We start from the raw sequence: 25,000 nt of genomic DNA on the forward strand, positions 1-25,000 counted from the left end.
CAGGGGGTGCAGGTACAGAGTCAACGTGGAGGTTATATACAGGGGGTACAGGTACAGAGTCAATGTGGAGGTTATATACAGGGGGTACTGGTACAGAGTCAATGTGGAGACTATATTCAGGGGGTACAGGTACAGAGTCAATGTGGAGACTATATACAGGGGGTACAGGTACAGAGTCAACGTGGAGGCTATATACAGGGGGTACAGGTACAGAGTCAATGTGGAGACTGTATACAGGGGGTACAGGTACAGAGTCAATGTGGAGACTATATACAGGGGGTACAGGTACAGAGTCAATGTGGAGGCTATATACAGGGGGTACAGGTACAGAGTCAATGTGGAGACTATATACAGGGGGTACAGGTACAGAGTCAATGTGGAGACTATATACAGGGGGGGGTACAGGTACAGAGTCAACGTGGAGGCTATATACAGGGACTACAGATACAGAGTCAATGTGGAGACCATATACAGGGGGTACAGGTACAGAGTCAATGTGGAGGTTATATACAGGGGTACAGGTACAGAGTCAATGTGGAGGTTATATACAGGGGGTACAGGTACAGAGTCAATGTGGAGGTTATATACAGGGAGTACAGGTACAGAGTCAATGTGGAGACTATATACAGGGGGTACAGGTACAGAGTCAACGTGGAGACTATATACAGGGGGTACAGCTACAGAGTCAACGTGGAGACTATATACAGGGAGTACAGGTACAGAGTCAATGTGGAGACTATATACAGGGGGTACAGGTACAGAGTCAATGTGGAGACTATATACAGAGGGTACAGGTACAGAGTCAACGTGGAGACTATATACAGGGAGTACAGGTACAGAGTCAATGTGGAGACTATATACAGGGGGTACAGGTACAGAGTCAACGTGGAGGCTATATACAGGGGGTACAGCTACAGAGTCAACGTGGAGGTTTTATACAGAGGGTACAGGTACAGAGTCAATGTGGAGACTATATACAGGGAGTACCAGTACAGAGTCAATGTGGAGACTATATACAGAGGGTACAGGTACAGAGTCAACGTGGAGACTATATACAGGGAGTACAGGTACAGAGTAAATGTGGAGACTATATACAGGGAGTACAGGTACAGAGTCAATGTGGAGACTATTTACAGGGAGTACAGATACAAAGTCAACGTGGAGACTATATACAGGGAGTACAGGTACAGAGTCAATGTGGAGACTATATACAGGGAGTACAGGTACAGAGTCAATGTGGAGACTATATACCGGGAGTACAGGTACAGAGTCAATGTGGAGGTTATATACAGACTATATACAGGGGTACAGGTACAGAGTCAATGTGGAGACTATATACCAGGGGAGTACAGGTACAGAGTCAATGTGGAGGTTTTATACAGAGGGGTACAGGTACAGAGTCAATGTGGAGGTTATATACAGGGGTACAGGTACAGGTACAGAGTCAATGTGGAGGCTATATACAGGGGGTACAGGTACAGAGTCAATGTGGAGGTTATATACAGGGAGTACAGGTACAGAGTCAATGTGGAGGCTATATACAGGGGTACAGGTACAGAGTCAACGTGGAGGTTATATACAGGGGGTACAGGTACAGAGTCAATGTGGAGGTTATATACAGGGGGTACAGGTACAGAGTCAATGTGGAGACTATATACAGGGGGTACAGGTACAGAGTCAACGTGGAGGTTATATACAGGGGGTACAGGTACAGAGTCAATGTGGAGACTATGTACAGGGGGTACAGGTACAGAGTCAACGTGGAGGTTATATACAGGGGGTACAGGTACAGAGTCAATGTGGAGGTTATATACAGGGGGTACAGGTACAGAGTCAATGTGGAGACTATATACAGGGGGTACAGGTACAGAGTCAATGTGGAGGCTATATACAGGGAGTACAGATACAGAGTCAACGTGGAGGCTATATACAGGGGGAACAGGTACAGAGTCAAAGTGGAGGCGATATACAGGGAGTACAGGTACAGAGACAATGTGGAGGCTATATACAGGGAGTACAGGTTCAGAGTCAATGTGGAGGCGATATACAGGGAGTACAGGTACAGAGTCAATGTGGAGGCTATATACAGGGAGTACAGGTACAGAGTCAATGTGGAGGCTATATACAGGGATTACAGGTACAGAGTCAATGTGGAGACTATATACAGGGAGTACAGGTACAGAGTCAATGTGGAGGCTATATACAGGGAGTACAGGTACAGAGTCAATGTGGAGACTATATACAGGGGGTACCGGTACAGAGTCAATGTGGAGACTATATACAGGGGGTACAGGTACAGAGTCAATGTGGAGACTATTTACAGGGGGTACAGGTACAGAGTCAATGTGGAGGCTATATACAGGGAGTACAGGTACAGAGTCAATGTGGAGGTTATATACAGGGGGTACAGGTACAGAGTCAATGTGGAGGTTATATACAGGGGGTACAGGTACAGAGTCAATGTGGAGGTTATATACAGGGGGTACAGGTACAGAGTCAATGTGGAGGTTATATACAGGGGGTACAGGTACAGAGTCAATGTGGAGGTTATATACAGGGAGTACAGGTACAGAGTCAACGTGGAGGTTATATACAGGGGGTACAGGTACAGAGTCAATGTGGAGGTTATATACAGGGAGTACAGGTACAGAGTCAATGTGGAGGCTATATACAGGGAGTACAGGTACAGAGTCAATGTGGAGACTATATACAGGGGGTACAGGTACAGAGTCAATGTGGAGATTATATACAGGGGGTACAGGTACAGAGTCAACGTGTAACTGACTTAAAGTTAAGGATGCGTTAAAGGAAACTTCAAGAGAAAAGAAGAGGGGAAATTCACTTAAGATGTTTTATGCAACCATGCCCAGAATCTGAAGTCAAATTGGTCAAAACGATATGACCTTAGAGAGAGAGAGAAACAGAAAAGAGACAGCTCAATAGGTTTTCAGACAACCTGAATAAATAAATGTTGCTATGTGATTATTAGTAATTGCCCTAGACGTGCCTGCAGAGGACTGTGCTGTGAACTGGATTGATGATCAATATCTGCTAGCAGTAGGGGGCTGGTTTCTGATACTGACGATGCTACTAATTGGATGTAGTCATTTAGATGTTATTGTATATTTCAGTTGGGCCGTTGACTTCAGCTTTTTAACAGACAGATCCTCTCTGAGTCTCACACGGGTCTCTCTGGTGTAGCTCTTAGTGATGCACACACACGGACACACACACACCAACACACACACATACAGACACGGACACACAAACACACCTGTGCACCCTCTTGTGTGCACATACGTTCATCCACCTGCCTGAACACACACACCCACACGGACACACACACACACGCGCGCGCGTGCGCACGGACGCACAGGCACACACACAGTGTCTCCGCAGCTATGTCTAGCTGTCATCTGGTCCGAGTGAATGCAGACATCTGCCTGAGGGCAGAGAGGAGTTTGATGTTCCGCTCGCTCAATTAAACCCATCATTCTGCCAACACTAACATGCTGCACTGAACATACACTACACACACACAAACACTACACACAAATTTAAATTCATTGGAGGCATGGACTCTACAAGGTGTTGAAAGCTTTCCACAGGGATGCTGGCTCATGTTGACTCCAATGCTTCCTTTAGTTGGCTGTATCTCCTTTGGGTGGTGGACCATTCTTGATACACACAGGAAACTATTAAGTGTGAGAAACCCAGCAGCTTTGCAGTTCTTGACACAAACCGATGTGCCTGGCACCTACTACCATACCCCATTCAAAGGCACTTCAATCTTTTGTCTTGTCCATTCAAAGGCTGACACAAACACAATCCATGTCTCAATTTCTCAAGGCTTAAAAACCCTTCTTTAACCCGTCTCCTCCCCTTCATTTACACTGATTGAAGTGAATTTAACAGGTAACATCAATAAGGGACCATAGCTTTCACCTGGATCCACCTGGTCAGTCTGTAATGGCAAGAGAAGGTTTACCTAATGTGTTGTACAATCAGTGTACACACACACACACACACACACACACACACACACACACACACACACACACACACACACACACACACACACACACACACACACACACACACAGACACACACACACAGACAAACACATAATACACACACACATGCTCCAATGAACATCCAGACAAGGCTGTTGAAGAAACAGAACTCCAGATGATGTTTCCTGTCAATGAGGCTAATAGAAGACTACTTTATTATGAGTTCTACACCTAAAGACCTAGATGGTAACTGCTTCCTGTGTCTCTGTGTTATCGATGCTCTATTGATTCTGTCCCTCCCCGTGTGTTAGGTGCGTATCCATGGCCTGACAGGTCATATCCAGTTCAATGAGAAAGGACGCAGGACCAACTTCACCGTCAGTGTCATGGAGCTAGCCCCCTCTGGACCTAAGAAGGTGGGTCATGAGATCTGTAGGATCTTATAGAATCGTATAGGATCTAATGGGATCTAATGAGACCTTATAGGATCTTATTTGATGTCAAGTGTAAGGACTCATGTCCAGTAGTGTTTCATTGCAGTCTCATATTATATCAGTACAGTATCAGCTCAAATCAAGGTTTCCTTCACTTGTCTGTTTATCTTGTATGTGTATCAGGTGGGCTACTGGAACGAGGACGAGAAGTATGTGAGCACAGCCACCTTCATGAGAGGAAGCAACGACAGCAGCTACGGCCTACAGAACAGGACCTACATAGTTACCACCATCCTGGTCAGTGTGTGTGTGTGTGTGTGTGTGTGTGTGTGTGTGTGTGTGTGTGTGTGTGTGTGTGTGTGTGTGTGTGTGTGTGTGTGTGTGTGTGTGTGCGTGCCATGTTTTCCGTTGGCACCGGACATTTGACCTGCATCATTTTTATTTTGAAGACGTTAGAATAACAAAATAACAAAATTCAAAATGTTCTTTTCCTCACCCAAAAAGATGAGTAACGAACAGCAAAAGCACTAGCCTATGTCAATCTACTATCCCCATAGTAGAGAAGTTAACTTCCGGCGCCGACAGAGATGGCCGCCTCGCTTCGCGTTCCTAGGAAACTATGCAGTTTTTTGTTTTTTTACATGTTAATTCTTACATTAGTACCCCAGGTCATCTTAGGTTTCATTACATACAGTTGAGAAGAACTACTGAATATAAGATCAGCGTCAACTCACCATCAGTACGACCAAGAATATGTTTTTCGCGACGCGGATCCTGTGTTCTGCCTTACAAACAGGACAACGGAGTGGATCACATGCAGCGACCCAAAAAAATGACTCCGAAAAAGAGGGAAACGAGGCGGTCTTCTGGTCAGACTCCGGAGACGGGCACACCGTGCACCACTCCCTAGCATTCTTCTTGCCAATGTCCAGTCTCTTGACAACAAGGTTGATGAAATCCGAGCAAGGGTAGCATTCCAGAGGGACATCAGAGACCGTAACGTTCTTTGCTTCACGGAAACATGGCTCACTGGAGAGACGCTATCCGAGGCGGTGCAGCCAACGGGTTTCTCCACGCATCGCGCCGACAGAAACAAACATCTTTCTGGTAAGAAGAGGGGCGGGGGCGTATGCCTTATGGCTAACGAGACATGGTGTGATGAAAGAAACATACAGGAACTCAAATCCTTCTGTTCACCTGATTTAGAATTCCTCACAATCAAATGTAGACCGCATTATCTACCAAGAGAATTCTCTTCGATTATAATCACAGCCGTATATATCCCCCCAAGCAGACACATCGATGGCTCTGAACGAACTTTATTTAACTCTTTGCAAACTGGAAACCATTTATCCGGAGGCTGCATTCATTGTAGCTGGGGATTTTAACAAGGCTAATCTGAAAACAAGACTCCCTAAATTTTATCAGCATATCGATTGCGCAACCAGGGGTGGAAAGACCTTGGATCATTGTTACTCTAACTTCCGCGACGCATATAAGGCCCTGCCCCGCCCCCCTTTCGGAAAAGCTGACCACGACTCCATTTTGTTGATCCCTGCCTACAGACAGAAACTAAAACAAGAGGCTCCCACGCTGAGGTCTGTCCAACGCTGGTCCGACCAATCTGACTCCACACTCCAAGACTGCTTCCATCACGTGGACTGGGATATGTTTCGTATTGCGTCAGATAACAACATTGATGAATACGCTGATTCGGTGTGTGAGTTCATTAGAACGTGCGTTGAAGATGTCGTTCCCATAGCAACGATTAAAACATTCCCTAACCAGAAACCGTGGATTGATGGCAGCATTCGCGTGAAACTGAAAGCGCGAACCACTGCTTTTAATCAGGGCAAGGTGTCTGGTAACATGACCAAATACAAACAGTGCAGCTATTCCCTCTGCAAGGCTATCAAACAAGCTAAGCGTCAGTACAGAGACAAAGTAGAATCTCAATTCAACGGCTCAGACACAAGAGGCATGTGGCAGGGTCTACAGTCAATCACGGACTACAGGAAGAAATCCAGCCCAGTCACGGACCAGGATGTCTTGCTCCCAGGCAGACTAAATAACTTTTTTGCCCGCTTTGAGGACAATACAGTGCCACTGACACGGCCTGCAACGAAAACATGCGGTCTCTCCTTCACTGCAGCCGAGGTGAGTAAGACATTTAAACGTGTTAACCCTCGCAAGGCTGCAGGCCCAGACGGCATCCCCAGCCGCGCCCTCAGAGCATGCGCAGACCAGCTGGCCGGTGTGTTTACGGACATATTCAATCAATCCCTATACCAGTCTGCTGTTCCCACATGCTTCAAGAGGGCCACCATTGTTCCTGTTCCCAAGAAAGCTAAGGTAACTGAGCTAAACGACTACCGCCCCGTAGCACTCACTTCCGTCATCATGAAGTGCTTTGAGAGACTAGTAAAGGACCATATCACCTCCACCCTACCTGACACCCTAGACCCACTCCAATTTGCTTACCGCCCAAATAGGTCCACAGACGATGCAATCTCAACCACACTGCACACTGCCCTAACCCATCTGGACAAGAGGAATACCTATGTGAGAATGCTGTTCATCGACTACAGCTCGGCATTCAACACCATAGTACCCTCCAAGCTCGTCATCAAGCTCGAGACCCTGGGTCTCGACCCCGCCCTGTGCAAATGGGTACTGGACTTCCTGACGGGCCGCCCCCAGGTGGTGAGGGTAGGCAACAACATCTCCACCCCGCTGATCCTCAACACTGGGGCCCCACAAGGGTGCGTTCTGAGCCCTCTCCTGTACTCCCTGTTCACCCACGACTGCGTGGCCACGCACGCCTCCAACTCAATCATCAAGTTTGCGGACGACACAACAGTGGTAGGCTTGATTACCAACAACGACGAGACGGCCTACAGGGAGGAGGTGAGGGCCCTCGGAGTGTGGTGTCAGGAAAATAACCTCACACTCAACGTCAACAAAACTAAGGAGATGATTGTGGACTTCAGGAAACAGCAGAGGGAACACCCTCCTATCCACATCGATGGAACAGTAGTGGAGAGGGTAGCAAGTTTTAAGTTCCTCGGCATACACATCACAGACAAACTGAATTGGTCCACTCACACAGACAGCATCGTGAAGAAGGCGCAGCAGCGCCTCTTCAACCTCAGGAGGCTGAAGAAATTTGGCTTGTCACCAAAAGCACTCACAAACTTCTACAGATGCACCAATCGAGAGCATCCTGGCGGGCTGTATCACCGCCTGGTACGGCAACTGCTCTGCCCTCAACCGTAAGGCTCTCCAGAGGGTAGTGAGGTCTGCACAACGCATCACCGGGGGCAAACTACCTGCCCTCCAGGACACCTACATCACCCGATGTTACAGGAAGGCCATAAAGATCATCAAGGACATCAACCACCCGAGCCACTGCCTGTTCACCCCGTTATCATCCAGAAGGCGAGGTCAGTACAGGTGCATCAAAGCTGGGACCGAGAGACTGAAAAACAGCTTCTATCTCAAGGCCATCAGACTGTTAAACAGCCACCACTAACATTGAGTGGCTGCTGCCAACACACTGACACTGACACTGACTCAACTCCAGCCACTTTAATAATGGGAATTGATGGGAAATTATGTAAATATATCACTAGCCACTTTAAACAATGCTACCTTATATAATGTTACTTACCCTACATTATTCATCTCATATGCATACGTAGATACTGTACTCTATATCATCGACTGCATCCTTATGTAATACATGTATCACTAGCCACTTTAACTATGCCACTTTGTTTACATACTCATCTCATATGTATATACTGTACTCGATACCATCTACTGTATCTTGCCTATGCTGCTCTGTACCATCACTCATTCATATATCCTTATGTACATATTCTTTATCCCCTTACACTGTGTATAAGACAGTAGTTTTGGAATTGTTAGTTAGATTACTTGTTGGTTATTACTGCATTGTCGGAACTAGAAGCACAAGCATTTCGCTACGCTCGCATTAACATCTGCTAACCATGTGTATGTGACAAATAAAATTTGATTTGATTTGATTTGATTTGACCTATTCTATTGTTCAGCTTGTATAGAAAGAGAGCCTATTCCGAACACTCTGGGACAGTTGTGGGATGATAGATCCCAAATTCATACAACCAGTAGTCCTAGGCTACATTAAAACAATGTATATTAAAAAGTTTTTTATTTATTTAACTAGGCAAGTCAGTTAAGATCAAATTCTTATTTACAATGACAGCCTACCGGGGAACAGTGGGTTAACTGCCTTGTTCAGGGGCAGAACGACAGACTTTTACCTTGTCAGCTCAGGGATTCAATCCAGCAATCTTTGGGTTATTGACCCAACGCTCTAACCACTAGGCTACCTGCCGCCCCAAATAGATCAGAACGTTTGGCTTAAAATGTTGATAAACTATTATTTCTTCACATTGTAGGTGCAGCGAATGTTCGTTCCTTACTGCAATTAGCTGGAAAACACTGTTGTCAAAAGCGAGCGGTTTCATGTGAAAGATGAAATTATCAGTTATAAATGTAGAAAGGGGGGCGCTCTAAGCTGCATCAACTAGCATGGGTTGCTAATATGACTCAGATTGTGCCTTTGGATACTGGACAATGAAATAAAGTTTATATAAAATAAATGTCTCCACGGATATGGTCTGATTTTGGCTAGGATACTCTGAAGCAAGTCATGATATGAGTCTTAACCTGAAGTATATGAAGTATATGTTTTCAAAATGCATACTGCCTACAGCTCATTGCAAAGTGGTGTGAGACGTGCTGGTGAAGCCTTTGCATTTGCTGTTTGAGATGCTGTAGCAGCAGCTCCCGTGCTGTCTGACAGATTTTCTGCTCAAAGTCTCTGTGTCTGTATGTCGTGAGCGTAAGATACGAACGAATATACACACGTGACAATTTAATTCCACTAAATGATGCTAATTAACCTATAGACTGATAAGCAGGACCAGTCAAATGTATTTACATCGACAGGTATTTCCAACAATGAATAGGCATGCTAAAAAACATTATTTCGCAATGGGATTTTTATATTCTTCTGCCGGACAATTGACCTTTGGCATTTAAATTATTTGTCATTTACTTTACTCAGTATTGATGTAATGTGAGAATGTGTTCTCCTCCCTGCTGCTTCCTTCACTTCCCCAGGCCCTTTGATGTCTCCTGCCCAGAGAAAGGACCTCTAGCTGGGGGTTGTGGGAGGTGGCAGGTGGGTGGTATGGGGGATATGAGAAGGGAGCTGGTCTAAGGTTTGTTCCAGCGAGAAGGGAGCTGGGCTAAGGTTTGTTCCAGGGAGAAGGGAGCTGGGCTAAGGTTTGTTCCAGGGAGAAGGGAGCAGGGCTAAGGTTTGTTCCAGGGAGAAGGGAGCTGGGCTAAGGTTTGTTCCAGGGAGAAGGGAGCTGGGCTATAGGTTTGTTCCAGGGAGAAGGGAGCTGGGCTAAGGTTTGTTCCAGGGAGAAGGGAGCTGGTTTAAGGTTTGTTCCAGGGAGAAGGGAGCTGGGCTAAGGTTTGTTCCAGGGAGAAGGGAGCTGGGCTAAGGTTTGTTCCAGGGAGAAGGGAGCTGGTTTAAGGTTTGTTCCAGGGAGAAGGGAGCTGGTTTAAGGTTTGTTCCAGGGAGAAGGGAGCTGGTTTATGGTTTGTTCCAGGGAGAAGGGAGCTGGTTTAAGGTTTGTTCCAGGGAGAAGGGAGCTGGGCTAAGGTTTGTTCCAGGGAGAAGGGAGCTGGTTTAAGGTTTGTTCCAGGGAGAAGGAGCTGGGCTGGGGTTTGTTCCAGGGAGAAGGGAGCTGGTTTAAGGTTTGTTCCAGGGAGAAGGGAGCTGGGCTAAGGTTTGTTCCAGGGAGAAGGGAGCTGGGCTAAGGTTTGTTCCAGGGAGAAGGGAGCTGGAGGTTTGTTCCAGGGAGAAGGGAGCTGGTTTAAGGTTTGTTCCAGGGAGAAGGGAGCTGGGCTAAGGTTTGTTCCAGGGAGAAGGGAGCTGGTTTAAGGTTTGTTCCAGGGAGAAGGGAGCTGGGCTAAGGTTTGTTCCAGGGAGAAGGGAGCTGGGCTAAGGTTTGTTCCAGGGAGAAGGGAGCTGGTCTAAGGTTTGTTCCAGGAAGACTAGATGGAACAAACCTTAGCCCAGACCCCCAGGCCTCCAGTAGACCTCCATGGAGAGAGGTTAATGGGCTGAGGGATTTCAGCATATTGCCACCCGCCTGCCTGTCCTGCAGAACTGGGTTTTAAGACGAGAGCTGCGAAGGGGGAAAGGCAAGCTGTGTGTGTGTGTGTGTGTGCATGCATGCGTGCATGCGTGCATTCGCGCGCGTGCGTGTGTGGAGGGGGAAATAATAACTGTCCTTAATCTAGCAGGAAGGCTTGGTGCCTCTTCACAGGCAGACAAAATGTTGTTTTAAGACCAGGCTATGTGCTGGCTTTTAGTTGGGATTTCCTTTCGTGGAATCTTCTTTTATTTTGTATTTTTTTATGTTTACTGTGGGCACAACTCTAGAATACAACTAAATTGTCTTTCCAATAGGAATTATTACACTGTAGACTGGATACATGCCGTTGAAAACCCCTCATCAACGATCAGACATTAGATATAACTGGAAGCATTAGAAGAAGTTGATTCTCTCTGCTTTCAGGATGTTAGGAAGGAAGGAAAGAAGATAGGGTCCATGGAAGGAAGAAGAGGTGCATTTCTTAAACATTTGTCCAAAGCCATGGTGTTCTGTGTGTGTGTGTGTTGGTACGCCGCCTGAGTGGCAGCCTTTGTCTATTGACCTATTATAGGTCAGTGAGAGAGTGAGTCCTAGTGGACCTGCTATCTGTGTGTGTGTGTGTGAGTGCGTGTGTGTGTGTGTGTGTGCACAAATGTGTTTGTGTGTGTGTCTGTGTGAGTGGTGTGTATGTGCGTGTGTGTGTGTGTATGTGTGTGTTGGCCCGTCAAACTGCTCTGAAACTGACCTTTCCCTCCACTCCCTCCCTGGGGTCCTGTCGCTCTGCCAGAGGACCTAAAGGCTCTGTGTGTAGCGATGATTACCTTCCCCTGATCCGTAACCAGCAAGGGGACAGTTATTACTGTAACACACAGAGGAAAACTGGCCTGTACAGCAGCTGATAAAATATGGAATAAGGATTTGTGCGCTCAGCGCAGTCTTAGCTTAAATCTCTACTGCAGCTTGAAACGACTTGTGGGTATTGGCTCTCCTCCACTACTTCCTCCAGTGTACCATTAACCGTGAAGAAACCTGGTGGAAACGTTATGCTGACGTATTGAAAGTCCCACAGGAGACCGTGGTTTTCTTAACTATTTGAGAACATTCCCAATGTCAAACCAGTTGAGAAAGCTCCTAGAACACAACCAAAATTGTTGTTCTGTTAATTAACGTAATGAAATTCAAAGAAAATAATTTATTTTGTCAAGTTCCTTAAACTATCCTGCACCATTCCCAGAACGTTGTGGAAAGGTTGTATGCAAAATAACTATTGGAAAACCACACTTTCACTAAGCTCTAATAAACATATGGTTATTAGAATGTTATGTGCTGGCTGTGTTTGTTCAATATGGGTTTGCCAGAAATGTCCTGGTATGGAGCAGGAGAAAGAGAGAAGAAGAGACAGAGTGTGTGAGAGAGACATACACACAGAGAGAGAGAGAGAGAGAGAGAGAGAGAAAGAGAGAGAGAGAGACACTCAGAGAGGGATGGAGAGAGAGAAAGACACAGAGAGAGGGAAATGGAGACACACAGATAGGGAGAGAGAGAGAGAGACAGAGAGAGGGAGAGAGCGAGAGAGAGAGAGGCACACAGAGAGAGAGGGAGAGAGAGACACACACAAACAGAGAGAGTGGGAGAGGGAGAGAGACACACAAAGAGAGACGGAGAGAGAGAGAGAGAAAAGGAGTACAGGGCCTCAGGTGTCATGTCAGTTGTAATCTTGCCAGGATGTTCAATATCTCTGAAAAGGTCCAATTGGTTGTCTGGCTGGTAGAACAGGAATAGGATAACCCCTCAGAATAGAGGTGGGCTGGCAGTGATTGCCTTGCCTGCTCTACACACACACACACACACACACACACACACACACACACACACACACACACACACACACACACACACACACACAGTGCGTGGGCCACTAATAAACCTGTCAGTGTCAGGTTCACCAGGTGTCTTTGTGATGTCCACATAATGAACCCCCAGGCTCACCGACAGGCGGAACCTCCATAATGATCAAATATAATGATCTTTCTGGGTTGAATAATACTCCATGGTTGTGGAAGGGCCATACAGTCTAATGATATGTAATCATGAAATAGCTAATTGTGTAACTGGCTAACTGTAGGTCTACTGCATGGTAGTGATAATATAATGATTTATAAAGATCAATTGTCTAATGATCTTTCTTGGTTTAATCGTAGGCCTATTAGCAATTATTATTCCACCGTGCGTGTGGCTTAATGATCAAACATGAACCATCCTATTGAAATACCTCCCCAGGAGAGATCCTCAATAGAACAAGGCTTTAGTAGCTCCATTCTATTCCATTGCTGTGTTTAGCTGCTACTTTGTAAATTCTCCTGAATAATATAATATATGAAGCATACAGCACATCTATGGTCTCATCTTGAGAAAAGTGGTGATAAACTTTATGAGCTGGTAACATTTTTTGTCTGACCTCCCCAGGGCTGTGTATGGATATTACATTATTCCAAAGTCCCTCTTTGCAAATATGACAGCTACTTTTGTATGTTCTGGTACGAGCTCCTATTAAATCCATCCAATAGTGATCTTCGATGTGCCAATATTTTAACGGAATTGTAAACCTAAATTAATAATTTACCTTCTCTGAAAGGCCTATGGATTCGATGATAAAGAACCTGGTTGCCAGGTGTTATTTTCTATAGTTTAATCTGTCTAAGTAGCAGCTGCATAAACGTTTGTGGCACAACAGGTTACATCTCCATCACTTCTCTGTCACTAACACCTAAATATTTCACGTGATGTGAAGGGTATTTTCTGAATAAAAAACCCCTAACAGAAAATCTCAACGGCGATGCCATAATAAAAATCTCAGATTTAATTTTACTAGGCAAGTCAGTTAAGAACAAATTCTTATTTTCAATGATGGCCTAGGAACAGTGGGTTAACTGCCTGTTCAGGGGCAGAACAACAGATTTGTACCTTGTCAGCTCAGGGATTTGAACTTGCAACCTTTCGGTTACTATTCCAACACTCTAACCACTAGGCTACCCTGCCGCCCCAGATATTTGGAAAGTATTCAGACCCCTTGACTTTTTTCACATTTTGTTACAGCCTTTTTCTAAAATGAAATATTTTTTTCCTCACCAATCTACACACAATACCCCAAATGACAAAGCAAAATCAGGTTTGTAGAAATGTTTGCTAAAAAACAGATATATTTAATTTACGTACGTATTCAAACCCTTTACTCAATACTTTGTTGATACACCTTTGACACCGATTACAGCGTTGATTCTTCTTGGGTTTGATGCTACAAGCTTGGCACACCTGTATTTGGGGAATTTCTCCCAATCTTCTCTGCAGATCCTCTCAAGCTCTGTCAGGTTGGATGGGGAGTGTTGCTGCACAGCTATTTTTAAGTCTCTCCAGAGATGTTCGATCGGGTTTAAGTCCGGGCTCTGGCTGGTCACTCAAGGACATTCAGAGAATTGTCCTGAAGCCGCTTTGTCTGGGCTGTGTGCTTAGGGTCGTTGTCTTTTTGGAAGGTGAACCTTCGCCCTAGTCTGAGGACCTGAGCGAGTTTTCATCAAGGATCTGTCTGTGCCTCCCGGGTGGGAGTCTCAGTGCTAGCTGTACCACCAGAGACTCTGGGTTCGAGCCCAGGCTCTGTCGCAGCCGGCCATGACCGGGAGGCCCATGGGGCGGCACACAATTGGCCCAGCATCATTAGGGAGGGTTGGGCCGGCAGATATATCCTTGTCTCATTGCGCACTAGTGACTCCTGTGGCGGGCCGGGCACAGTGCACGCTGACCAGGTCGCCAGGTGTACGGTGTTTCCTCCGACACATTGGTGCGGCTGGCTTCCAGGTTGAATGGGCATTGTGTCAAGAAGCAGTGCGGCTTGGTCAGCACTTGGTGGTCCTGTTCTGTGAGCTTGTGTGGCCTACCACTTTGCGGCTGAGCTGTTGTTGCTCCTAGACGTTTCCACTTGACAATAACAGCACACAATAACAGCACAAAAATGTGACAAACTGACTTGTTGGAAAGGTGGCATCCTATGACGGTGCTACGTTGAAAGTTACTGTGCTCTTCAGTAAGTCCATTCTACTGCCAATGTTTGTCTATGGAGATTGCATGGCTGTGTGCTTGATTTTATACACCTGTCAGCAATGGATATAGGCAAATCCACTAATTTGAAGGGGTGTCCACATACTTTTGTATATATAGTGTATTTCTGATTATAAAAACCATGGCTACATTATCTGTACTTCCTTATCAAATGAACTGATCTCCCTCTCCTTAGAATAGGGTAGGAATCCCTGTGGTAGTAATCCCATTGACTCTAGTGCGCTCTCCAAACTCGCAATTTCAGAGCGCTTTTGTTTCCACATTCTAAATGTTTGTTAATGTTTCCCCATGATAAACTAGCCTACATTTCTGTTAAATCTATATTCCACGTGAATTTACAATAATCACTAGTGTTAAATTTCATTCCTTAATGTTTATAGCAGCATTGTAGAAATGTTGTTTCATTTTGGTACAATATTGTTGCATTTCACTTACCATTTCCAATCCTGTGAGTGGGCACAATGTTTCAAGTCCACATAAACATTTGCAAGAATCATGAGGTAGAAGATCATTCTATATAATTACTAACATACGATTTAATGAATGATTTTGGATTATGCATTTTACATTGAATACCAGTTAAGGGCCTAAAATAATACAAACTCCTGTTTTGGGGCTATATTGCCAGATTAATCTTGCTTATTGTGAGGGGAGGCTGACGAGAGCCTGATACCCCGACCTGAGTCTGAATGGAATGGGCAAATTTGCCTGCTCCAATCCGTTTTCTTTTCATGAAGAAGTTTTTGATACATTTGTAAACATACACTTTTTATAATTTTGTATATATTGTCAATTTAACGTCTGGATCACCATCGTCAACTGTGGACCTAAATAAAAGCACAGCTTGTGCACGTAATTCTGCTGCCTCCTGCAACATGTCTTCCCTTACGACTGCTATAAGGATCCTATTTTACAACCCCCAGACTCTCTGTCATCACTGTTCACCCTATCAGGTTTGAAGGTAAGACGCAGATGAAGACTGTGTCGCAGTAACAATGTTTATTACGGCAACAGGGCAGGCAAATGACAGGCCAAGGCAGGCAGGGGTCGATAACCAGAGTAGTGGCGGAAAGGTACAGGACGGCAGGCAGGCTCAGGGTCGGGTCAGGCAGATGTCGGTAATCCAGAGGTGGGGCAAAGGTGCAGGCAGGCTCAGGGTCAGGGGCAGGCAGAGTGGTCCGCCAGGCAGGCTCAGGGTCAGGGGCAGGCAGAGTGGTCCGCCAGGCAGGCTCAGGGTCAGGGGCAGGCAGAGTGGTCCGGCAGGCAGGCTCAGGGTCAGGGGCAGGCAGAGTGGTCCACCAGGCAGGCTCAGGGTCAGGGGCAGGCAAAGTGGTCCGATAATGGGGAAGATGGGCGACACCTGGAGGGGGGTAGAGACAATCACATAGACAGGTGAAACAGATCAGGGTGTGACACATCCTGTCTGTAGGTTAATAACAGGAATGCACTACATTAGATCATGTTCCACATCATCATACTCCCTGGTACTAACCTGTATCAATCCGTCCTATATTTAAGCAATAAGGCCTGAGGGGGTGTGGTATATGGCCAATATACCACGGCTAAGGGCTGTTCTAAACATGATGCAAGGTGGAGTGCCTGGATACAGCCCTTAGCTGTGGTATAGTGGCAATATACCACAAACCCCTGAGGTGCCATATTGCTATTATAACCTGGTTACCAACGTAATTAGTAGGGCTGACCCCAATTAGTTAACTGGTCGATTGTTTGGTGCACGTATTTGGTGCACGTTTTTTGTTGTCAAGCAGTCACAATATATATTTAAAAAATGTTATTGCACACGAGACACGAGACCGTTCTCCTTGTCAGAGTGGACACGTTGTTTGCAGAGCCCACAACCTATGCTACATTTGTGAGAAACAAGTTTGTTTTTATTTCATTCCATTGAAGTTTTTTCAATTTAGTCATTGTCTTTTATTTGGAGCGCTTCTGTCAATGTTTGTGTGAGGATACACACCTGATTACGCATCTGATTACGAATTAGACCTATAGGCTACCTGGCCTGTATGCAAATGTAGGCATATAAATGTGCCCATTTGGGAAACTGATAGTATTTCTGATTGGCTTAACGCACCACCACTAATGAGCTGTGGAGCTTCTCAATGTAATGTTTTCTTCACCTCAAACAGCGAGCAAACAACGTCTGTTCCATCCACTGAGAATGACAATAGTTCCTCAATGTATTTGAAAATCTTTCCAGCTCTTTCCCTTTCGATAACCACTCAGCGTGAAAGGGAAAAATGTCATGCTCTGATCCAGTGGAATAAAATAGGTCTACCTGATGAGCTCTTATTCCTTGCGTAAAATAGCCTCCAGCTGTATCTGTCCCGACCTCACTGGAGCAGGAAACTGAGGGCCCTGAATATTTGACATAATGTTGCAAGTTCGCTAAAGCAAGCCTTGGGTGGGTCCAAGTTGATACAGTGTTTGAATTTCGGTGCAGACAAGCCATGCGTAGTGAATGTGATTTATAGTATATTTATTTTTATCAGTATATTTTCTACCTGCAGGCTGCAATGTTTTTATTTGTTGGCTTCATTGATTTATCTAGGCAATTGTTACATATAAGTTACTTTTTAGGTTTGTATCATTTTTTATTTCGATTTGGATAGAATTTTGATTAACCACATGACAATGATTTTGAGATACGACAGCGTTATTATAAATTAAAAGGAACTGCTCCATGTAAACGTGCATATGAAAACCATAACTGGCATGCAGATCGGTAGAAAGGGTAAGATACATTGGCGATGCACATCTTCAGAATCTGCGAAAGCCAGCAGGAGCGGAAGGAGGATGGTCGGTCAGGTTTTTTTCTCTTCTGGTTATCTTGATCTCTGCTTCCCTCTTGAGTAATGTGTGTCTTATTTCATCAAACAGACAAGAATATATTTGATTTTATTAAAACACAAAGGGTGTGTCTATATATGGAAAAATACACGTTTAAACATTTTGACCAATCACTTTCAGTAAACCAATATTTTATTTTAGTCGGGGACAGCCCTAGTATTTAGAGCAGTAAAAAAAAGTTTTTGTCATACTACTGGTACGATACATGGTCTGATATACCACAGCTTTTAGCCAATCAGCATTCAGGGCTCGAACCACCTGGTTTATAATTACCTTTAATGTGGTGGCAGGTAGCCTAGTGGTTAGAGCCTTGGGCCAGTTACCAAAAGGTTGCTAGATCGAATCCCTGAGCTGACAAGGTAAAAATCTGTCGTTCTGCCCCTGAACAAGGCAGAACGAGACAGAACAAGGCAGAACTGTTCCTAGGCCGTCATTGTAAATAAGAATTTGTTCTTAACTGAATTGCGTAGTTAAATAAAAATATTGGAACTCTGTCAGGCTTGAGTTCAATTCCATTTTAATTTGAGTCAATTCAGAAAATAAACCCAATTTCCCCCCCCAAAAACTATTCAGTGTACTCCCTAAATTGGAATTTCAATGGAATTGACCCCAGCCCTGAGTGCATCTGCCCTCCCTTCTCCTACAGGAATCCCCATACGTGATGCTGAAGAAGAACCATGATCAGCTGTCAGGGAACGATAAGTACGAGGGTTACATCGTGGAGCTAGCGGCTGAGATCGCCAAGCACGTTGGATACCACTACAAACTGAAGGTGGTCTCAGATGGGAAATATGGAGCCAGAGACTCCGAGACCAAGATGTGGAACGGCATGGTTGGAGAGCTGGTGTACGGGGTGAGTGCTCATAAGGTGGTTATTAGAGCTTATAAAGAGGGTTAGTAAGTGCTCATAACATTTATGGAGGTGGTTAACATTCATATTGGTCACATTCTATTTTTATGACGATGACACTGATACCATCTGCAAAACATGGTGGTCCTTTTTAAAGAAATTATGTTTTTTTTTTCACAGGAAATTAGTTTCCAACAATCAACAATTTATAAGGCTTAGGATACAGTGGACACACTCTCACACCCTCTCTCAATTCAATTCAAGGGGCTTTATTGGCATGGGAAACATATGTTCACATTGCCAAAGCAAGTGAGGTAGATAATATACAAAAGTGAAATAAACAATAAAAATGAACAGTAAACATTACATGTACAGAAGTTTCAAAACAATAAAGACATTACAAATGTCATAGATAGATGGGTGAGATAGATGGGTGTGGGTGTGAGGGGAGAAGAACAGGCCTTTGTGATGCTATGGAGAGATAGATGGGTGTGGGTGTGAGGGGAGAAGAACAGGACTTTGTGATGCTATGGAGAGATAGATGGGTGTGGGTGTGATGCTATGGAGAGATAGATGGGTGTGGGGGAGAGAAGAACAGGCCTTTGTGATGCTATGGAGAGATAGATGGGTGTGGGTGTGACGGGAGGAGAACAGGCCTTTGTGATGCTATGGAGAGATAGATGGGTGTGGGTGTGACGGGAGGAGAACAGGCCTTTGTGATGCTATGGAGAGATAGATGGGTGTGGGTGTGACGGGAGGAGAACGGGGTCTACAGGGGATCAAGGTCAGAATTTGAGTGTTTCCTGATTAGTTAAAACCTCTAGTGACTCTCCATCCTGCTTGCGGGAGCGTAATCATCGCCTGACACTAATTAGCATAACGCAACGGACATAAATATCCCTAGAAAATATTCCTATTCATGGAAATCACAAATGAAATGAATGAATGCCTTTTGTCAATCACCCTGTCATCTCAGATTTTCAAAATATGCTTTACAGCCAAAGCTAGACAAGCATTTGTGTAAGTTTATCGATAGCCTAGCATAGCATTTTGTCCAGCTAGCAGCAGGTAACTTGGTCACAGAAATCAGAAAAGCAAACAAATGAAATCGTTTACCTTTGATGAGCTTCGGATGTTTTCACTCACGAGACTCCCAGTTAGATAGCAAATGTTCCTTTTTTCCAAAAATATAATTTTTGTAGGCGAAATAGCTCCGTTTGTTCTTCACGTTTGGCTGAATAATCGCCTGGAAATTATTCTTCAACATAAATGCGTAAAACTACGTCACAATGCTGTAGACATCTTGGGGAATACGTAGAAAAAGTAATCTGGTTGATAGCCCATTCACTGCTCAATAGGGACGCATTGGAACGCAGCGCTTTCAAAGCATGAGGCAGTTCCGGATTGGATTTTTCTCAGGCTTTCGCCTGCAACATCAGTTCTGTTATACTCACAGACAATATTTTCACAGTTTTGGAAACTTTATAGAGTTTTCTATCCTAAGCTGTCAATTATATGCATATTCTAGCATCTTGTCCTGACAAAATATCCTGTTTAAAACGGGACCGTTTTTTTCCCAAAAATGAAAATACTCCCCCTAGAGTCGCAACAGGTTTTAACAAAACCTCTGTATGTGTACAGCCTCATGGTGTATAGACACTGAGTATGCCAAACATTAGGAACACCTTCCTGATATTGAGATCCACAGGGATGCTGGCCCATGTTGACTCCACTGCTTCCCACAGTTGTATTAAATTAGCTAGATGTCCTTGGGTGGTGGACCATTCTTGATACACACAGGAAACTGGTGAGTGTGAAAACAGCAGCATTGCAGTTCTTGACTCAAACCAGTAATCCTAGCACCTACTGCCATAACCCCATTCAAAGCCACTTCAATATTTTTTATTGCCCATTCCCCCTCTGAATGGCACACATACACAATTAATCTCAAATGTGTCCAGGTTTAAAAATCCTTCTTTAACCTGTCTCCTACTGTTCATTTATACTGATTGAAGTGGATTTAACAAGTGACATCAATAAGGGATCATAGCTTTCACCTGGATTTACTTGGTCAGTCTATGTCATGGAAAGAGCACTTTGTAAAGTTTTGTACACTCAGTTTGCAGTATTTGCAGTATTTTCTCTCCTTCGTTGTCCTCCTTCAGCACACCTACTGCACTGGACAGTATCTAGCTCTATTTACGGATGTAGTAAAGTGTTTTTATTTGCAGATGTAGGATCTTCATTTGATCACTCTTTTGTTGTTGATAATTTTCCTGCATAGCAGGAAATTCAAACTTGTAGCGTATTTAAGGTTTATAAAGGATTCAAAAGTTTGTAATTTCCAATTTAAAATGTCGGACTTGATTTGTCCTAAAGAAAAATGTACCTACAAAAAAGCCCATTAATTATAATCCACATAATAATTCACATTTCCTGTTGCTGAAGGATTATTTTCCTGCTATAGCGAACTGGCTCAAATTAAGATCATGTATACAGCTTGGTATATTCTATTGTTTTCAATATTTTCTCTGCTTGAGTATAGCTCAGGGTCAAGGTGACAGCACAACTCAAATATTTATTGCTAACACGTCTCTCTTTCTCTCTCCCCTACCTCTCTAACATGTCTCTTTTTCCCTCTCCCTACCTCTCTAACACGTCTCTCTTTCTCTCCCTACCTCTAACTTGTCTCTCTTTCCTCTCCCGCCCTCACTCCTTCCCTACCTCTCTCTCTCTTGCATCCCTCCTTCCCTCTCTACGTCTTTGTCGCCTTCCCTCCTTCTCTACCTCCCTCCTTCCCTTACTTTCTCTATCCTTATGTTCCTCCCCCTCACCCCTCCTCTCCTCCAGAAAGCAGACGTGGCGGTAGCCCCGCTGACCATCACCCTGGTGAGAGAGGAGGTGATCGACTTCTCCAAGCCCTTCATGTCTCTGGGCATCTCCATCATGATCAAGAAGCCCACCAAGTCTAAACCAGGTGTCTTCTCCTTCCTGGACCCGCTGGCCTATGAGATCTGGATGTGTATCGTGTTCGCCTACATCGGTGTGAGTGTGGTCCTGTTCCTGGTGAGCCGCTTCAGCCCCTATGAGTGGCACGCAGAGGACTATGAGGAGGGGGCCGACCCCCAGACCCCTACCCAGCCGACAGGGCCCGGTGCTGGGCTACAGTCAGGGCAGAGCCCTGGTCAGTCAGGCCAGAACCAGCAGAATCAGGAACAGACCAATGAGTTTGGCATCTTCAACTCTCTCTGGTTCTCCCTGGGAGCCTTCATGCAGCAGGGATGTGACATCTCACCCAGGTAGGAAACCCACTTAGAAATACAGGTAGATCGGAAGTAGAAATACAATGGATAGATCTGATGTAGAAAAACAATGGGGCGCTCACAGTGATTTGACTAGTGTGGATAAAATGCCAGGGCTGAATTAGTGTCCCAGTCCGCCCCTGCAAGCTCCAGTCTATTATTGTATTGACATTTTTTGTTTTTCCCCAATTCAGTAGGGTTTTCTTGGTACCACTTTTACATGTTGTCTTAGAGAACCTTTAGATTACATGGAGTGAGATAAAACAGTGAGACTGACAGAGCATCATCCCAGGGAGTTGACAGGGTGGTCATAGTACTGTACTACTGTTGAAAAGGTTGCTTATGTTTTCTGATAAACACTCTTCTCTGTGATTATTCGTCTTCAACTTTTAGGGTTTGTTATTGTTGTTGTGTAATAGTTAAAAAAGTGAATGTGTTTTATATTTAACCCTCATTTAAGTGCCATTGGCATAAAGACTCTTTTCATAGAGACCTGTGTGTGTGTGTGTGTGTGTGTGTGTGTGTGTGTGTGTGTGTGTGTGTGTGTGTGTGTGTGTGTGTGTGTGTGTGTGTGTGTGTGTCCCAATATACTCCCCACCCAGGGAGTCCCTCTGTCTGTCAGTCAGTCAGATAAAACAGGACTAAATAAGTTCTCTTCTTTCATGATCAATGTCTTCACAGAACACTTTCCGCTAAGTGAGCTTTCATTGAATACTTAACACCAGTCCCAAACAGAGACGGTTCCCTAGTCCTGCTCTTTCAGTTACACTAGTTGTACGTTACACATTTACAGTGGGACAGAAGTGGTACTAAAATACTTCTCAACTAGATAACCAAAAAGGATGAACTCATGAAGACGTGAAGTTATTCTACACTGTCTTCAGAAAGAATTCACACCCCTTGACGTTGTCCACATTTAGTTGTGTTTAAAATGGATAAAATTGAGATTTCTTTGTAACTGACCAACACAGAATACTCCATAATTTCAAAGTGGCAAAAAAAATATTCTCTAACTGTTAACAAAGGAATTAAAAAGGAAAAGCTGAAATGTCTTGAGTCAATAAGTTCAGGAGTAAAAAATGGCTTAACAAGTCATGGACTGTGTGTTTAACATGATTTTGGAATGACCTCCTCATCTCTGTAGCCCACAAATACAATTATCTGTAAGGTCCCTCAGTCAATCAGTGAATTTCAAACACAGATACAATGACAAAGACCAGGGAGGTTTTCCAAATCATCGCAAAGAAGGGCACCTATTGGTAGATGGGGTGGGGGGTGGGGTGAGGCAGACATTAAATATACATTTTGAGCATGGTGAAATGATTCATTACATTGGATTGTGTATCAATACACCCAGTCACTACAAAGATACTGGCGTTCTCCTTACTCAGTTTCCGGAGAGGGAGGAAACCGCTCAGGGATTTCATCATGAGGCCAATGGTGACTTGTAAACAGTTACATGGCTGTGATAGGTTGAAAACTCAGGATGGATCAACAACATTGTAGTTACTCCACAATACTAACCTAATTGACGGAGTGAAAATAACTATCACGTTTCAAGGTAAGACCCAGATGCTGACAACATCAAATTAACAGCATGTTCTACTCATTATTCCTTGTTAATAAAGCAAACATTTATGCTTTCATTTGATTGAAATAATACAACTGGGCAGTGTTTCAGGATCAAAAATAAACAGAATGGAGCTAAGCACAGGCAAAATCCTAGAGGAAAACGTGGATCAGTCTGGTTTCCAACAGACACTGGGAGATGAATTCACCTTTCAGCAGGATAATAACCTAAAACACCAAAGGCCTAATCTACACTGGAGCTGTTTACCAAGAAGACAGTGAATGTTCCTGTTTTGACTTAAATCTGCTTGAAAATCTATGGCAAGACATGAAAATTGTGTTCTAACAAGGAAGAATTCTTAAAAGAATAATGGGCAAGTGTTGTCAATCCGGATGTGAAAAGCTCTTAGAGACGACCTCAGAGCTGTAATCACTGTCAAAGTTGATTCTATCATGTATTGACTCAGGGGGTTGAATACTTATCTAATCAAGAAATATTTGTTTTATTTTTCATAAATGTTTTACAAATGTTATAATTTTTCATTACAGAGTATTCTGTGTAGATCGTTGACAAAAAAAATACAATTTAATCCATTTTGATCCCACTTTGTAACACAACATCTTGAAAAAGTCAAGGGATGTGAAAACTGTCTGACGGCACTGCAGTGCTCTTTATTAACATAGCTAAGTCACAGATCTGAGAGCTTTAGCTAACTCCAATGTCTATGACAGTCATACTATGAACACTGCAGAGAGGAGTTAGCTTAAACAGAGAGCACCAGCAAAAGAAAACACATTCACCAGGAAGGCTGGACCTATGGCCTAAACTCTGTCCACTCTTATGGGAACTGCGCTGAGGGAGGGGTGGGTCGATAGTGTGTCTTGAACAGTGTCACTAGCTCTGTCCAGCTCCAACCGGAGAGAGAGCTCTGATGAACTGTGCCACCGTCGGCTCCCTTCTCTAAAGGTCACCAATTAAGAATCTCATTAAAGTGTCTCAAATTAGAGACACAAAGAGGTTGATTCTCTCTCTCAGGGACACCAGGGGAGCCTTCTGAGAGGAGGAGAGAAGAAGGTAGAGGTCAGGAGAGGAGAGGAGGAGAAGGAGGAGAGGAGATGAGAAGAGGGGAGAGGACAAGAGAGGAGGGGATGAGAAGGAGGAGAGGAGGACATAATGAGAAGGGAGAGAAGAGGAATTTAACCACTACCAGTCTCTTCCAAGGCATTGACTGACTCACTAGACCAATGGAGAGAGATTGTGATTGAGAAGAGCCTTGCAGTACAGTGAGGGGGGAAAAGTATTTGATCCCCTGCTGATTTTGTACGTTTGCCCATTGACAAAGAAATGATCATGTGTGCAAACCTGGTGGCCAACCTACAAGAAACGTCTGACCTCTGGGATTGCCACCAAGTACTAAGTCATGTTTTGCAGAGGGGTCAAATACTTATTTCCCTCAAAAAAATGCAAATCAATTTCTAACATTTTTGACATGCGTTTTTCTGGATTTTTTTGTTGTTATTCAGTCTCTCACTGTTCAAATAAACCTACCATTAAAATTGTAGACTGATCATTTCTTTGTCAGTGGGCAAACGTACAAAATCAGCAGGGGATCAAATACTTTTTCC

General features: G+C 44.3%; 1 protein-coding gene across 6 annotated transcripts in view; it reads left to right on the plus strand.

Moving 5' to 3' along the window:
- The window catches only part of LOC112236032 (glutamate receptor 1-like), a 137,207-nt gene that overhangs the window by 73,986 nt on the left and 38,221 nt on the right, over positions 1-25,000 (plus strand). For all 6 annotated transcript variants that reach the window (XR_006079579.1, XM_042303302.1, XM_042303303.1 and 3 more), the window contains exons 8-11: positions 4,326-4,430; positions 4,632-4,745; positions 18,300-18,506; positions 21,354-21,802. Coding sequence is in view for 5 of the 6 variants with exons in the window: in XM_042303302.1 (XP_042159236.1) it covers positions 4,326-4,430; positions 4,632-4,745; positions 18,300-18,506; positions 21,354-21,802 (875 nt within the window). In the remaining variant the exon portion in view is untranslated. The remainder of the gene's footprint in view (positions 1-4,325; positions 4,431-4,631; positions 4,746-18,299; positions 18,507-21,353; positions 21,803-25,000) is intronic.

Source organism: Oncorhynchus tshawytscha, linkage group LG21 (assembly GCF_018296145.1).
Source record: "Oncorhynchus tshawytscha isolate Ot180627B linkage group LG21, Otsh_v2.0, whole genome shotgun sequence".
NCBI classification, from domain to species: Eukaryota; Metazoa; Chordata; class Actinopteri; order Salmoniformes; family Salmonidae; genus Oncorhynchus; species Oncorhynchus tshawytscha.